Consider the following 17,858-nt stretch of genomic DNA (forward strand, 5'->3'; position numbering starts at 1 on the left):
GGTGTTATTGTATTATGGATAGGAAGGAAGGAAGGAAGGGTGTTATTGTATTATGGAAAGGAAGGAAGGAAGGAAGGAAGGAAGGAAGGAAGGAAGGAAGGAAGGAAGGAAGGAAGGAAGGAAGGAAGGTGTTATTGTATTATAGGAAGGAAGGAAGGGTGTTATTGTATTATGGATAGGAAGGAAGGAAGGAAGAAACGAAAGAAGGAAGGAAGGAAGGAAGGAAGGGTGTTATTGTATTATGGAAAGGAAGGAAGGAAGGAAGGAAGGAAGGAAGGAAGGAAGGAAGGAAGGAAGGAAGGAAGGTGTTATTGTAATATAGGAAGGAAGGAAGGAAGGGTGTTATTGTATTATGGATAGGAAGGAAGGAAGGAAGGAAGGAAGGAAGGAAGGAAGGAAGGAAGGAAGGAGGGTGTTATTGTATTATAGGAAGGAAGGAAGGGTGTTACTGTATTATGGATAGGAAGGAAGGAAGAAAGGAAGGAAGGAAGGAAGGAAGGAAGGAAGGGTGTTATTGTATTATGGAAAAAGAGAGAGAGAGAGAGAGAGAGAGAGAGAGAGAGAGAGAGAAAGATTCACACTACCTTGCGTGTTCCTCTGGCAGCTTCCTCTGCCGTTGCATATGAAACATGAGGTCACCCCCATTCACATATTCTATAACAAGAAACAACCTGAAAATAGAGCACACAACTTCTGTTAGTCAGCAGACTGTCTGCAGAGTGGGGGTGGGAGCGAACAGACAAAATACTGGGCCACTGCTAACATGCTGTAAACACCACCCTTGTGGTGGGTACTTCCTAGTGAATCTTGTGTGTACTTCATAATGTTTCACTTCTCACCCAAGGAGCCTCTTCAGTTCTGACTGAAGTTCCGACGGACTGATCCATTCCCCACCACTCAGTCAGAACTGAAGAAGCTTCCTGGACGAGAAGCGAAAGGTCTTCAAGGGAAAACCGAGAAAGTCCAGTGGCCTCTTGAAAAAGCATTGTCTTTGATTCTCTGTTCTCTCCTGCTCAATTTGAATAGTTGTCAATGGTTATTGGAAAGATGGAGATTCTCTCTCCCCCCCCCACAATTATATTACTTTTGAAAGTATTTGGCAGCGTGAAACCCTGTGACATTAGACCCGCCCCAAAGACTAACTCCAGTTGAAAAGGAGGATTGTTGAAACTTCAGAAATTCAAAATAAAAATCAAATTACAAGGTACCCTTTTAGCTCTTTAACTCAGACCAATCTCGAGGCTGTTTACAAGTTAGCTATTTAGGGAAGGGTTTTACTAAGCTTCAGAATCTATATGATGTGAGATAACTAAGGAGATTCCGATATTTTCTTTTAATTAACAAGAAATGTGATGTTTTGATTACACGGTTTAAAAAAAAACAACACACCCTGAAGTTTTCAGCTAGTGCAGGCAAGGGGGAAAAAAATCCATTAGAGAGAGAGAGAGAGAGAGAGAGAGAGAGAGAGGGAGGCAGCTAAATTTACTACAGCTCCTAAAAGAGCCAAAATTATTTCTCCAGCTAAATGATGCTACCCTGATGTAATAGAAGTCCCCATTAATAAATAAACACTCTCACAGGGCATGCCAATGCAGCCTCTAAAAGAGAAATAACTAAGAGCCTTTTAATTGTCTGCATTGCTGGCCACTTTGGTGATTTGTTAAATGTGCACAATGGGTTTTTAAAGCTCTTGTTTTGGGATCAACAGATCAATCAAGTTACTGCTCGCTTCCCCCTCGGGCTGGAAGGGGGAACTCTTAACTGCAGTTCTAAATGTCCTCCTTCTCTTTCTTAAACAGGTTTGGGGCTGTTGACCCATCACTGGCTTCTGGAGACAAAGCTAGGCAGAATGACTTTGGGCTTCGTGGAGAGAGAGATATAATAGCCCTTTCCTGGCTACGTCTAAGGTGTTTTTGCTCCTTAATCGGGAGGTTTAGTTCAGCGGTCACCAACTAGTGGTCTGTGGACCACTGGTGGTCTGTGAGAAAATTTTGGTGATCCGCAGAAAAAAATAGTTTGCATTTTTTATATTGCACTAAATCAGGGGTCCTCAAACTAAGGCCCCCTGGGCCAGACACGTGCAATGGACATTTGTGTTGCTGCAGAGAGTCTCCCCCTTTGGGGTCTTTTTGTGTGGGTCGGAGGGGGGCAGAAATTCCAAATTGGGGTCTGCTTCAGCCTCCTGGTGCAGGGCTTTGGACGAAGGCTGGAGGGAAGTGCCGCTGGTGGCAAAGAGCTGAAGGGCCTCGTTCAGTGGGACTGCCTCATGGCCTGGAACTGGCTAACTATCTCAGCCCATCGAGCCTCCAGGCACCGGTACCTGGCCTTGCGCTCCCGCAGGTCTTCCCTCTGCTTGGAAAGTCTATGCTCCTAGTCCTCAGTGAGGTGCTTCTGCTGAGCCTCCTTCTCGGCTAGATCCAATTTGAACTGAGCTGTTTGGCCAATTCTTTCTCCTGGTGGCTGCTTAGCTCCAACAACTGCTTCCGGTTGGGGCCCTAAGGAGCCCGAGCGGGCAGACGAGGAATGGCTGGGAGGGGAGTAGAGGCCGGTGAGGTGCCCCTTGACATGAGTGACATTGAGCTGGCCACGCCCACCCAGTCACATGACCACCTAGCCATGCCCACCCAGCCGGTCTTTAGGCAGATCGTATTAGTGGTTCGCGGGATTTAAAATTATGAAGTTAGTGAGGTCCGAAAGGTTGGTGACCCCTGGTCTAGTTGACCTTGACTGATGATCACCAAGAAAAGGAAGATCAGACAGGGTTAATACTTGGAATGGAAGACCACCAAAAACTAAGCCTGACCTGAAGGGGATCTTCTCAACTCTCATAAATAGGACTAGTTCAGTGTGGGCTCTTCTCGCAAGAAAAGAACGTATGGGCTCTTTGGTGTGTTTCATTACCCAACTAAGTAACATTATCAGTGATGAAGTTACCTAGTTGGGTAACGAAACAACTGCAAGAAGAACAACCAAGCTCAGAGAGCACCGAGGACCCCACCATTCAACCCTGAGCTACGAAGAGCCTAGAACAGGGGTCTTTTAAGATTTGTGGACTTCAACTCCCAGAATCCCTCAGCCGGCAAAGTTGAAGTCCACAAGTCTTAAAGCTGCCAAGGTTGGAGGCCCCTGGTCTAGAAGACACCACGCATGAAGTCATTCATATAACCCTGCCTCCAAAGCGACTGACAGCAGTAGCTCATTCTTGGATCATCTCCAGGACAGCCAGAAGCTCTGGAAGATGATATCATTCCAGACATGAGCATTGTTTTCCAGAAGAGGAAAAAAAAAAACACATTACCCCACATAAAAGAGCACAGATTCTCTTTGGACCTACCAGCCTTCCTGACCAGGAATAACTCATGACTCGGTCAGTTCACTAACCAATGAAACCTTTCTCAATCTGGGACCTTCACATCGTGTCAAAAACAGAAGCATATGTATTCTTCAGGGGCTTCCGGACCCCAACACGCATGTCCATTAAGATCCAGGCAAGGAGTATTTCTGTTTTGGTTTGGTTTGTTTTTTAAAAATAAAATAAAATAAAAGGATCTGCTTACTTACCGACTTGTCGTTTGGAAACAGGAATGTAAGCCAACTAGAAAAGGGTTATTGGATGCCTGCTCAAACACATGCTTTTCGGTTTGCACCCAATCAATATCCTGAAAGAGAGTAATTGGAGAATCCAAAGGGATGCTATGAAACAGGTTGTTAACACCAATGGCCACACATTAACACACACACACTTTTTTTTAATAAACATTCATAAAGTCCAGTCTGTTGTGGTCTGCCAGCAGCCTGCGGAGCTGGCAACGGAGTCAGACAGCGATGAGGCTGAGGAAGAACGTGGGCCAGTCCTGGAGGCTGGGGAAGGCCCGGATGGGGGCTCTGTGTCTGAGGCAGAGGTGAGGCCAGAGCCATCAGGGAGTGAGGTGCGGACTCCAGAGCCTCCAGAGGCGGACAGTAGTGAGGCAGAGGAACAGGAGGAGCCTGTTCCTAATGCACGCATGAGAAGAGCTGCCAGAAGGCAAGAGCAGCTCAAGCAAAGAGGACGACTCAGGAGTAAGGCCAAGAGATGATTGGCCCCTCCCATAAGGCTTAAAAGACCAACAACGGTGTTTCGGCTTTGCTGGAAAACAATGTTGATAGCTTTGTCTTGTTGCATTTATTTTGTATCAGTGTCTTCTGAACTTTTGCCAAGAAAGGCCTTTGGCAGTTTGCCTACTTGGACCAAGGTTGGTGATAGGACTGAGGAATTTGTGTTGGGAGGAATTTGCTTTAATTTAGTTGAACTACGCTGAGAATGAAGTTATTCTCAGCTGTTCAAATAAAGTTTGTTTGTCTTTACACTGACTGAGTTTCCCACTACATTCCTCTTACAATCTTTTTTTTTTTTAATCTTCCTATATATTATTTTGCGCTTTTTTTGCCTGGTCAAAGAAATAACTGTTTTATGTTGGGTTTTGGCAAAGGTTGGAAGTTTTAATCATATTAATATAGATATATACCTCATCGTCGTGAACTAATTCCTTCTTTACAACTTTCATTGCATAAATCTGATCATTCTTTTTTAACCGCACTAAAAGAACTTTGGCATAGCTTCCCCGTCCAATGACTCTGATCAGATCAAAGTCCTGAAGGCCAAGCCCCTGAGAGATCTTGATTCCATCCATTCCGTCAATAACTGGCTTGAGTTCCTATAGGAAGAAGCAGGGAAGATAGCACATTATAAATTTCACTCCCCCCCAAAAAAACCCTCTTTGCAATCAGGAACATAGGACATGGAAGGGAGCTTGGAGGTCTTCTAGTCCAACCCCCTGCTCAAACAGGAGACCCTATACTATTCCGGACAAATGATTCTCCATCTCTTCTTGATAACCTGCAGCGATGGAGCATTCACAACTTCTGGAGGCAAGTTGTTCCACGGATTAATTGTTCTCACTGTCAGGAAATGTCTCCTTATTTCAAAGTTGCTTCTCTCCTTGATTAGTTTCCACCCATTGCTTCTTGTTCTACCCTCAGGTTCTTTGGAGAATAGCTTGACTCCCTCTTCTTTGGGGCAGCCCCTGAGATATTGGAAGACTGCTATCATGTCTCCCCTAGTCCTTCTTTTCATTAAATGAGACCTACCCAGTTCCTGCAACCGTTCTTCATCTGTTTTAGCCTCCAGTTCCTTACTTAGCAAACCCATTTCAATAACCATCTAATATGTGACCGAATGCCTTGCACACCTCCTACCCTGCCTTCTTCGGTATAATTACTTTTCTATTAAAAAAAATAAATAAATGGGCCCGACAAAACGAAGTGTCCTGAAATGGGAAGCGCGTCGTGAAAATGGAATTCAATATGAGTTCAATACCAACATCCGATCATGTAATTGTGATACTGAGACCAATAAGATTCATCATTTTCTCGCTTGATTTACAGGGATGACCTTTAAATAATTTGAGTGTTTCAGTATCCAGAATCTCAGGATGTCCTCCTTCAAAATCATGCTTGATTGCTACTATTAGCTTTATGGTTTCTTATCCTATTAATACTACACAGCTAAAAATAGGAGCTTTTCCATCAGAAAATCAACATGCTAGAACCCCTGGCCTGGCTATCTTTTCTTAGCTTTTAGATGGCTGTTGAAGACCTGTTTCTTTAAAAGACGTTTTCATCACTGAAAACATAGAATCATAAGGCTGGAAGGGATCTTGGGAGGTCTTCTAGTCCAACCCCCTGCTTAAGCAGGAGTGCTTATACCATCCTGGTCAAAGGGTTGTCCAGTCTATTTTTTTGAAAAGTGATGGAGCACCCACAACTCCAAGAGGCAAGCTATTCCATTGATTAACTGTTCTCATTCTGGGGAAAAATTTGGATCTCTCTTTAACAGGCTTCAAGCTTAAAAAAAATTTAAATTGTCCAGCATGGGGCAGGTGAAAGAAACAGGTGTACAACGGTCCCACATTCTTATTTCTATAGCAAAGTCAATGACTGGTCGCTACCCTACATACAAATGAAGCCATTGTATTATTTACCGTATTTTTTGGACTTTACGACACACTTTTTTGTCTCCCAAAATTGGGTGAAAATGTCTGTGCATCTTATAGACCGAATATTGCTGAAGCCTCGCCCACCCGTGGGTTTTTTTGTTTTTTTTTGCCTCCGCATGCCCCATTTTCGGGCTTTTTTCCGGCTCATTTTTGGGGCTTTTTTCAGCCCATTTTTGAGGCTTTTTCCGGCTTGTTTTCAAGGCTTTTTTGGATCATTTTCTAGGCTTTTTTTGCCAATTTTTTTTTGGAAAAAATGGCCTGAAAAAAGCCTCAAAATGGGCCAAAAAAGCATCAAAAACGGGCTGAAAAAAGCCTCAAAATGGGCCAAACAAAGCCTTGAAAACATGCCAGAAAAAAGCCTCAAAAACAGGCTGAAAAAAGCCTCAAAAACAGGCCAAAAAAGCCTAGAAAAGAGGCAAAAAAAGCCTTGAAAATGGGCCCAAAAACAGGTCTGAAAACGGGGCATGCAGAGGCCAAAAACTTTTTTTTGTTGATTTCCTCTTCTAAATTTTGTTGATTTCCTCTTCTAAATCTTATAGTCTGAAAAATACGGTAGCTTTTTTTTTTTTAAGACAAAAATAGTGTCTTTAATCTCACAAGACCCTAAATTAGAGACTCAACACCCAGCATATTCATTCATAAAATTTTACTGTCTGAACGAATGACTCTTTTTAGAATCTTGAGGTGGAGCTCAGAGAGTGACTTTCTAGAGATCTAATGTTCCCTAGTGCTTGACCTGTGGACAGAAAATACAAATTTTATCCTCCATAAAGGATAAAGAAACTGTTCATGTGCAATTATGTGATTATCAGATGTGCCCCTTTGCGGAAAGAGGGATCTTCGGAGGCAGAAATGATTCCATGAAGCTGGAACTTCTAAGGTCAAGCTCACTCAACGACCATCGCAATCAAGCCCTTCCAACAATTATCACTTTGTGGTGGCCCCGATTGTTCTGGGGTCACCTTGAAGTAATGGCTCACACTGAGGGGGAGTGGAGCTCACTCAGTTGTGGGTTTCTTCACCCAGGTTCAGGCGAACTGCTAATGGCGGCAGTGAGAGGCTCCACCCACCCGCCCAGACGTCATCACGGACACTCTGTGCATCCGCAGAAGGTTCTGCGCATGCACAGAAGTGCCGTGTGTGAGCGTGCACACACCCGCATTCACAGTTCCAAACCGGTAGTGAAGGTAAGTGGAACCCACTACTGGGCTTAACCCCTTTTGCCTTTTCATTCACCTCAACTCTTTCGCCTCCAGCTCATCACATTAAGAACTTTGCAAGCAAGAATTAGTATTTCTACTGCCCGTTTCCCCCCGCCCCCAATTATGTCTTCCAGACTGCACAGCCAATCAAGGGGTTTTTCAGTGAGACGTGCCGAAGTTCTTTTTGAGGAGGGTAATGTTTGGGAATTCTGGGAGTTGAAATCCATGTGTTAACAGCTTTGTCTAACGGACCTGTTGCAACTAAATACAGGGTTCTATTCAGGGGTGAAATCCAGTAGGTTCTGGAGAACCGGTAGCGGAAATTTTGAGTCGTTCGGAGAACTGGCAAATACCATCTCTGGATGGCCCCAGAGTGGGTGGGAATGGAGATGTTGCAGTATCCTTCCCCTGCCATGCCCACCAAGCCACACCACGCCTACCAAGCCACGCCCACAGAACTGGTAGTAAAAAAAAATTGGATTTCACCACTGGTTCTATTAATGTTGTACTGAAGAAATAAGACCTACCTCAGAATCATCTTTAATATTATCATGTTTCCGAGTTGAAGAAATATAAGATACTGCAGGAGAAAAAATACAAAACAGAACCGTAAAGCAAAGGCATCCACATTTTTTTAATATCAAATAGCGGGCAAAGATAAGAGGCTTTATATTTAGCTGGCCAATTGAACCACTCCGTGTCACTTTCTTCAAATGCAATTTTACCTTATTATACGGATTTGGGAAGGAAAAAAAAATTTTAAACGCATTTTAGTGCACTTATCCAATACTTTTGCAGAAATTATTCCTTCTTCTCTGTGGCAAATGACCGGCCAGATATCCAAAAAAATATGACATTGGGTCAACCTTGACTCTGCCCGAGGGAAAAAAAACCTGAGCAGTGTAAAACTAACCAGAGGGCAAAACTTTGGAGAATAGCTTGACTTAGGATCTTAGGGATCAAAAGGCCCAGTTAAAATAATTGGTCTATGTAAATGTCTTCATTTGATTGATAATCCAGCTGAAGGCAGTACATTATATTATTTCACCTGATCTCCACATCAGCCTCCGGGACCAAAGCTGACTGTGGCTGAAGCTGGACTGGATTTCTGGATCTCCCCATTCCTAATCTTACACTTTAACTTCCACACTGATTTAACAATCCCTGAATAATTCCAGGAATAAACTTTTATTATAAATAATTGATTTTGCCACTGGGCTTGGCAAGTGACTCCACAGCTGTTCTCCCTTCTTCTGTATGGCCCCCTGGAGAAGCTTATCAATTAGTCATTGTCCTTGGGGAACTTTTGAAGTTTAAGAATGCTGAAGGGGTGGGGGGAGAATCCCTGAAAGGGCGTCCTTTTTGGTGTGTGTTTTACAATGACTTCTCTAGACTATGAGGGAAGTCATACTCACTTCCGTCTGTTTCTTCTGTGGGGACGTCAACTTCGTCATTCTTATCGTCTAAGTGAGGTTCCTGGGAAGGCATCACAGAATCCTGTAAGAATATGGATCGTGAAGAATAAAAAATAAAGAGAGAGAGAGAAAGAGGGGCAAATTTTGGTGTAATGGGCCGGTTCTCTTGAAGACCAAATGGGAAATTCGCCAAGAATCGCCTGGACAACCAACTAGAAGGGGGCGAATGTTGTATAAAACACTTCCAACATGAACCGATTTTCCATTTACCATGCAAAGCTATAATAAGCACGTTTTTGTTGTATTTCACATATAGGTTCAAGCAGGAAGAAATTTCTTTCTAAGGCTCTTCGGGGCAAGGAGTCACCATGCAGAGCAATGAAAAGTATAATAAAGCTGGGATGTGCGTGTGGAAAGACCTTTAAGACAAAAATGGCTGCAATCTATTTTTTTTCTCTCACGTCAGAATTATTGTGTTTTTCCTCGTCAGAAAAGGTGAACTGAGGTGTGATTTATCCCACACATAAAATCAGCTGCGACCTCCCGAGCCTTGAAAGCTGCATAACCTCCTGTTCTTTTTCTGCTCTCATTCTTAACACAACCCAGGCAAAGCCTCGGGCAAGGGGCCAACTTACCATATGCCTTTTGCAGGTCAGTGGGACAAGAACGTGACAACGCTTATGGACCAACAACTTGCAGTTGATGCACTTGTAACCTTGTCTTCCTAGACCCCATATCCTTTCACTGCACTGGCCACAGTATGCTCTCTGGAACACACAAGGGGAAGCACGTTGATGCGACACCCTCCAGATAAAACAAAACCACATTCTGAAAGCGAAAACAGTGGGGGGAAAACAGCCAAAGGCTTTTGTTGGTGGATGGATGCAAGACTTCCCTGGTACCTATGTGGTCTCTCTGATGGTCAAGACCGCATCACAATTCCAGGCTGGATCGTTCGTTAATCTAGCACAGTGTTTCTTTATCTCAGCAACTTTTAAGTTGGGTGGACTTCAACTCCCAGAATTCCACAGTCAGCATGCTGGCTGTGGAATTCTGGGAGTTGAAGTCCACCTATCTTAAAAGGTTGAGGGACATGGTCTAGCACCATTTTGTCTGTGAGCTACAGAGGAGGATTTTCCCAACATCTCCTATTTACACCTTTGAACGGGAAATACCAACACCAAATCTAGTCAACTTTTGAATAGGAAGCAGATACAATAATAATGAATATAATAGGTCCACTCCAAAAGTCTTTGTCTGCTTCATTTGTTCTAATCTTCAAGAAACTGACGGAGACGCTTCCATTGTTCACCACGATAGTATCCTGAATATGAGAATTCAGTTTTTGAGTGGAGAGATCACTTGTTAGTCCAACCACATAGTGACTCACCTCTCTGCTTATTCTTAATCCACCTGGCCTGTAAAGTCAACCAACTTCATTCCTTCATTCCTTCATTCTCTTGTCTAACCATCCAAGTGACTCTGGACTCCTTTTAATTTTGGTTAGCTAGCATTATTATTAGAGCCAAGGTGGCGCAGTGGTTAAGAGTGCAGAACTGCAGGCTACTTCTGCTGACTGCCAGCTGCCAGCAGTTTGGCAGATCGAATCTCACCAGGCTCAAGGTTGACTCAGCCTTCCGTCCTTCCAAGGTCAGTAAAATGAGAACCCAGATAGTTGGGGGCAACAGGCTGACTCTGTAAACCACTTAGAGGGCTGTAAAGCACTGTAAAGCAGTATATAAGTCTAAGTGCTATTGTCCTTCCTTCCTTCCTTCCTTCCTTCCTTCCTTCCTTCCTTCCTTCCTTCCTTCCTTCTTTCCCTCCCAGTGGTTAGAAGGCAGCATAACAGGCTGACTCTGCCGACTGCCAGCAGTTTGATTCTGATGGGCTCAAGGTCGACAAAGCCTTCCATCCTTCCATGGGGGGGTAAAATGAGGACCCAGATTGTTGGGGGTGATATGCTGACTCTGTAAACTGCTTAGAGAGGGCTGTAAAGGCACTCTGAAGCGGTATATAAGTCTAAGGGCTATTGCTATTGCTATTAGATCCATTTTATGTAAAATTTGCAATGCCAGCTGAAAAACGGTCAGTAAAAAATGAATTCTTCAGTGCATCAATCTTGGTTTGCATACACCAAAGCCGGAGTAAATTTACAGCAAGGGAAGGAGTTCGTCAATTTCCCTCTGCCAAGCCCAGAGAGATTAGATAAACTCTTAACATGTTCTGCGTTAGCCCTGCTGGGCAATTGCAAAAGGCAAGGGACCGAGTTTGCAACGGGAAAGGAAAGGAGTAGGTCACCCTGAGAACCGAGATGTGCTTTAGATCGAATTGTAATCATTGAGAACTCTTTTTTTCCCCTGAAGGATTTTTTGTTTTGTTTTGTTTTTTCAGGTCACTGGTCGAAGTAAATGCCCTTCCCACTGTTAGAATGCGAGAGGCTTAAGGAAAATGTGCCTCTTGACAGAAGTGTGCTGGCAGACTATGAAGAGGGTGATTAGCTTTTGAAGCAGAATAATGTCATTTCCGCTTTTGGGTCTGTCCCTTAAAATCCCCGTCGGATAGAAGTGGCAAACAAGACCCCAGTAAATCGACCAATATAAAAATCCTCCCCCACCTACCCTGGCTTTTGAGCTGCTCCGTGAAAATACATCCTCGGTTTAATTTGTAAGAATATGCACTGAAGCAAAAGAAGAAGAAGAAACGATGACCCCGTTTCAGGGTTCTGTACACTCACACAGCTATCCCCTCTGGGAAGTCATGAGAACAACTCCTTGATAGATGTTACAAGCTCTTGAGGAGGGCTGTGACAGTTCCTCTGGCAAAGCTCGCTTTTACAACCTAAGCTGAAAAACTACAATTTTGCAAACTAGAGATGAAGTTGGGGGTGGTGGGGGTTTTTTTGGTGGGTTTTTTTTTTTTTAAAGGCAAACAGATTCTTGCGCATCAAATGCTGATGAATTCCCACGGAGGTGCGCTAAGAATCAAAAGGATCTGATTAATGTCGAGATTTTTTTTAAACTTAGCAGGGGCCCTTGATAAAGCAAGCGATCTCAAAGGGAGCTCAGCACTAGGTTGAGGATGTTAGGGCCGGAAAAACATACACTCATTAATCCCGCAATATATTTTAAAGGAGTCTGGGGAACCAACCAAGTCTCTAATCTTTTTATTGGCTTGGTTGGCACCCTTAGAACTGATCGGATACTTTCAAACCCAAGTCAATTTGTTAGAGGTGAGAACAAAACAATCGCACAATTTCAGAGAGAAGCGTCATTGCCAAGTGTTTGTCTTTAGCGAGGGATGCTAAAATGGCATCCACGTATTTTTTTTTTACAAACAGGAGAACAAACGTGATTTGTTTGTTTTTTAAATCAGCACTTTGCAAATATTAAATGTTCAGGGTTCTGATTGTTTTCAAGTCTAACTGTCTGTGGCTTCTGGAAACCCAAACATGAGCACGTTCTTCCGAATCGTGCAATTAGAAATACATCCACTCTAGATAGGGCTGTTTCTGAAATGTTTGTCTGCCTCTTTCTGCGAAAAAAAACCAAAACAGCAATAACAAAAAAACAAACAAACAGAAAGAGGCTTTCCAGCAGACAAACATTTCAGAAACAGCCCTATCCAAACAGGCTGGCTGGCATGAACTAACGCTATGAACCACCTATAATCATAAGAGTTAAATTTTTATTTTTTTTTCCAATCATTTCCCGGGCATGAATTGCAAGGCAACCTGGCTACAGATCTATACTACAGTAACTGACATAATTCAATGTTACAGCTTTTGGTTTTAGAGCAAAATATTCTCATCCTTTAAAATAGTCACATGGAATGATCTGGAAATAAAAGATTATGAAAACTGATCAGCTATGATCTGGATATATTTCATTGTTGCTGTTGTTGTTAGTTGTGAAGTCGTGTCCGACCCATCGCGACCCCATGGACCACGTTCCTCCAGGCCTTCCTGTCCTCTACCATCCCCTGGAGTCCATTGAAGCTCATGCCGACTGCTTTGGTGACTCCATCCAGCCACCTCGTTCTCTGCCGTCCCCTCCTTCTTTTGCCCTCCATCTCTCCCTTCTCATTAGGTGGCCAAAGGATTTGAGTTTCCTCTTCAGGATCTGGCCTTCTAAAGAGCAGTCAGGGTTGACCTCCTCTAGGACTGACCGGTTGGATCGCCTTGCAGTCCAAGGGACACGCAGGAGTCTTCTCCAGCACCAGAGTTCAAAGGCCTCAATTCTTTGGCGCTCAGCCTTCCTTACGGTCCAACTTTCACAGCCATACATTGCAACTGGCAATGTAAAACTGTAAAAATATAAAACTGGCAATGTAAAAGGCAAACTTTATTTAGTTATGATCTATGGAGTCCTTACTGCTCTCTGAGCTGGGTTGGTTTCTTGCTTTAAAATATAATCCCAGATCAATAGGTAAATCTATGGCTAAAAGTTTGGTGATAATAATCTAATTTTTTATCCTAGAGGAAACCATTACGGGGGTGGGAAATAACACCCCCATTTCTCTGACAGATAAATCTTGAAACATTTTCCAATTCAAATCCAGCAATTTCTCACGGGAATGTAACAAGATTACTTTAACCTCGCAGCGATTTTTGTGAAAGTGAAAATTTAATTTTTTTCAATTCTTTCTTCTCCACACCCCATCTCAAGGCTGACCCTCATTTTTAATTTGTCAGTGGAGTCATCATACTTCGCTTTGTCCACAAGGCGAATCAGAACTGAATTCTTCATTGTAACGAACTTTGAAAGGGAGTAGTGTTCAAATCTACTGGATCCAATTTGACTTCCCTTACAATTTTTCCCTTGTGAATCTAGCTTCATTTTACATCCATTTTTATAAAGTCCCAGCCAGATCATTTTATTGAGGGTGTGAATGGCATTACACTGTGACTTCGGATAGATAAACCCATCCTATCCAATGCTTAAACTGCAGGCAAAGAGATAAAAGCCCATGAATGAATTCTATCGTTCTTCCTGAATTTCAACTGAATTATATGCCCATGTATCCATCTTAAACGATGAACTAATGGGATCAGGAGGATCTTTCTGGCTCTTTTACCAGACCAAATAACATACCCAAAGTGTGTGTGTGTGTGTGTGTGTGTGTGTGTGTGTGGGTGGGTGTCAGGGGGTGGTGGTGGGGAACAGATTGGAAAGTGAGACTCAAAAAAATCTTCACAGTTCTCAGTGATAAGATTTTGCTCCAGTAAAATGACAGGTAGATTATCAGGAATTTCAGCTTTGTATTTTTGGGAGGAAGCTGACGTTCTCATACGTGGACCAAGAAGTTTATAATATCCCAAATTTCCTTACTTTTGAATCCCCTCAAAATGAGCATGAAGGCCAATTGACAGAATGGAAAATTATACATAATTGAGGCCATTGTCCAATTGCAGCTAAGCTCTCCGGCATAAAAAAGTGTTTTTGTGCCTTTGCAAAAAAAAAAAAAAAAAGAAAAGAAAAGAAAAAGAAAAGAAAAGAAAAAACCCTTTAATTTTCTGGTGGCGAGAGCAATCAGAGGAATTGTAATCAGACGTGCCTGGCTGAGTAACCTTCAACCTCTTCACACAAGTTACTATGGCCCAGTTCACACAATTTTCCCCATGCCTGCGCGTGGGAAGCCACTTGAAATGGAACTGAGTGGGCGCAAGTGTTTTCAGCAAACCGTTTTGCGTGACAGCTGCCCATACGTGGTCTGGGCCACGCCGTCGGCGCCGTGGCAGCCCACTGAAATTGCCCAGGCTTCACAAAAAGCGGTTCTGCATCCAGAAATTGTATTGTGAAAAAGCTACCCAAGTGCTTTTACTGAAAAATATTTTTTAAAAATGAAAACATGCCCGAATGATCAGGAGTCGGGTGAGGGGGCTTTTTGAGGGCAAAGTCAAATGTCCGTCATTAGATGGGACAGGATTTTGCAATGTTTTGATTTTGCCACCCGAGGCGCTTTGATATTGAGATGGGAGGATTTATTTATCTAATAAATAAAATGAACGTGCCATAGTTGATCGAGGGAGTGTAGGACCTACTACAGAATTTTGCAGGGTTCCCCTCCATTGATAAAGGAAGTTGTGATTTTACTGGGGTTAGGGATGGGAGAAAAATAAAACACACCACAGACGTCCAACGATGATGTTTAAATTTCTACGTTATTGGGGAGGTGGGAGGGGCGGGATTGAAACATACAAGAGAAGCCTGACCCAAAGGAGGCTTTGACAGTATACCTGCTCTGCCCCGACAAACTTATTAGCTTCTTTTAAAAATTGTGAAACACCGCCCTCCCCCACCAAAAAATTTTTTGCAACTCCGGCCAATAACTTCAGAGTAATATTTCAGTCTTAAGAATATTTAGTCTTTTAAAAGTATTTATAAGATTCTTGCTGCAACAAAGTAATCCTTTTTTTTAGACTTTAAATCTGATAAAATAGAGAAGAACAGACTGAGACGGGAGACCTTAACTGCCAGATGTAGGGCAGGTGTAAACAAACATACATGATGTAAGCGTGGTGCAGAGCCCCAATCTTTCTGAAATTTAATTATGGCCCTGTTGCGATGCCGATTTAATTCCTTAATTGCTACTGTTAGCAGATCCTGGAATCGAACGTGCCCTACATGGGGCTTATTAAAACGAATAGGTAAATGAGCCCACAGGTATGTATTTGTTCTGCAGGGGAAAATATTTGTAACGTACACATTTGATACAGAAACTTTTGTTTTTTTCTGACACGTGAAGTTTGACTTGTCCCAGTTGGATTAATGCTTGACTTAATGCTCTAGACTTCTAAGTCTAATTTTCTTAGGCACACATAATTAGCTCCACTTCTAAGACAACCAATAATATTTTAAAAAAGCCACATTTTTAGACATCTTTGTGCCTAGTAATCTGATATAGATGCACGAGAGGTTCGCAAAATGGAGAACATTTTTTAAAAAGAAAAATTAGACATCTGAACCTAACAGCTATGAATTCCAATAAACACATTTCAGAATAAATCAGGAATAGCTTTTTCTTGACTGCTTTAATTAGATCCCCATTAACTGCTGAAAACGTTGTTAAAATCCATGCGTTTTAACAAAAATTGACACTATCCAGATCCAGCTTTTGTGGTTTATGGCTTATATTAAAGATTGGTGATTCAAACCGTCTGCCTCAATTGCTTCCTAAAATACAATTTTAATATTAAAATAACGGCATATTCTTGGGGCCCTGTACACGATCCAGCTGCCTATATCAAGACCAGAATCAGGAAAGATTTAAATCGCCAGGAATGACATTAAAAATGTGAGTTGCCATTCAAAAAAAAATCTAATTTGTTCCGAACCCCTTCAACGGATGAAGACTTGCATCAGAGATAACAAGTGTGTGTTTGTGTGAGGGCACCCACACTAGCACACCAGCCTCTTCTTATATCAAGAAGTAGTGACAGCCATACCATCCGGACAGTTAAATAAACCATTTATCAAAATGCACAAATCTTCACCAAAAATAATAATAATAAAATGGATCAGATACCGATTACATTCTGCAGCATTAAAGGGCTAGGTTAAGAAAGTGGGGGGGGGAAGCTTTGCTTTATAGATGAAGTCAGATCTTTAACACAGCTGTGTTTCCGACACACGACACACACACAGGCAGCCGCTGCTGCTCCAAAGATAGAAATATTTATGGTGTCATTAATTAGGTCACATCTATTTAGCTCCCCGTGCATTTTAAGAGCATTCTAAGCATCTTGAAGCTAATCCAGAGAAACAATAAACGAGGGGGGGGGAAGGAAAACGGGAAAGAAAATCCGTGTGTATTGGGAGAGTAGATATCCCCGTCGGGGAGATGAGCTGGAAAGCCAGCATAAATATATATATAGATATATTCCTCTGAATATACCAACCCACACACACAAACACATTTGAGGGGAGGGGGATCGTGGTGGGGTTTTCTCTCCCCAAAATGCAGGAACTGAAAGCTTGTTATTCAGTCACTAAGTGCAGCCAAAGCTGAATTGATTCTTTCTTTATTTCCCCCCCACATTCCAAGCCAGGGGAAGGATCTACCTAGCAGGAATAAGCAGCCCCTGGTTTTCTCTCTTCCCCGCCCCATCCCCTTCCCTTACCCCACCACCCTTGCCTCCGGGGGGGGGCACCCCACCCACCCCACCCCGCCTCCAGCGTCTCTTTCGGCCACAGTACTCACTCTGTTAAAGCGCTTGGCTTGAAACAGATGGCCATTCACTCGGTACAGCTTCCTCCATCTTCTGGCGCCCCGCCGGTAGATTGATTCTGAGAAGGATATTAAAAAGGTGTAAAGCAAGAGCATATTAATCCCTCTCTACGGCAAGCCGAGCCGGTGGCGTCTGGATCGGGGCTTTTCCGAGCGTCCAACAAGAAACACAGCATCGCCCAAAAGCTGCGCTGTCAAAATGCATGTGATGAACATGTCTCCCCATCACGCCGGCCTCTCCCTCCCTCCCCTCCCTCTCTCTCTCTCTCCTTCCCCCCCCCCTCACATGATCATGGTCTTATTACGGTTCTAGGACTGCAGGCTCAGGTGAGATGGCAAGAGATGACAGAGCTCAGAGAAGAGGCTCGGTCTTTAAGCCAATTGCAACGAGCTGGGAAAACCCTCACGACAATACAAAATTATGGTCCCCATTCTTATGTTCTCCCTCCCTCCTGGAAGATGATGTCGGTAGGATCAAGGGGGTTAAGAGGTCTGTGGAGTAGGGGGGCTTTCAGCATCCGTCAAGAAACGACAAATACTCTATTCAGGAACTTTGTCCAAATGGAAGTCGGATTCAGGTTGAGGCTGTTCAGATTGGTATGGAGACCACACTCATTTCACTGGGTTTTCAAAACATGCCCTAAAAGTTATTTTAATACCAGCCTTGTAGCTTTTTTTTAAAAACAACAACAACAACAACAACAAGAGTCTTTTTCAGAGCAAGCTCAGCTGCAGGTGGGGAGTGTAACTTGAGAGAGTTTTCCCTTTTGCAAAACCAATTTTTCCCTCTCTGAAAGAAGGGGATAAACTAAGGAGATCCAGATTTTTTTTTTTAAAGTACGAACAGATCATAACCGATCGTAGAATCCTCGACGCAGACATCATCAAACCGCATTTCGGAAACGTACCCCTCTACCCAAATATGGATCTGGAATCACAAGACTCCCACTCCAAATGGCTGAGATCTTTCGACCCACGCA

General features: G+C 43.1%; 1 protein-coding gene across 6 annotated transcripts in view; it reads right to left on the reverse strand.

The window, feature by feature from the left end:
* PRKCZ (protein kinase C zeta) overlaps positions 1-17,858 on the reverse strand; it is a 71,372-nt gene that overhangs the window by 11,635 nt on the left and 41,879 nt on the right. For 3 of the 6 annotated variants that reach the window (XM_058161226.1, XM_058161225.1, XM_058161229.1), the window contains 7 exons: positions 16,852-16,937; positions 9,288-9,419; positions 8,653-8,734; positions 7,765-7,817; positions 4,506-4,694; positions 3,562-3,659; positions 585-671 (listed from right to left, as the gene is read on the reverse strand). In XM_058161226.1, the coding sequence (XP_058017209.1) occupies positions 585-671; positions 3,562-3,659; positions 4,506-4,694; positions 7,765-7,817; positions 8,653-8,734; positions 9,288-9,419; positions 16,852-16,937 (727 nt within the window). The remainder of the gene's footprint in view (positions 1-584; positions 672-3,561; positions 3,660-4,505; positions 4,695-7,764; positions 7,818-8,652; positions 8,735-9,287; positions 9,420-16,851; positions 16,938-17,858) is intronic. The other 3 variants (XM_058161228.1, XM_058161230.1, XM_058161227.1) reach the window with 2 other exon arrangements.

The sequence above is a fragment of the Ahaetulla prasina genome, chromosome 18, assembly GCF_028640845.1.
Source record: "Ahaetulla prasina isolate Xishuangbanna chromosome 18, ASM2864084v1, whole genome shotgun sequence".
Lineage (NCBI taxonomy): Eukaryota > Metazoa > Chordata > Lepidosauria > Squamata > Colubridae > Ahaetulla > Ahaetulla prasina.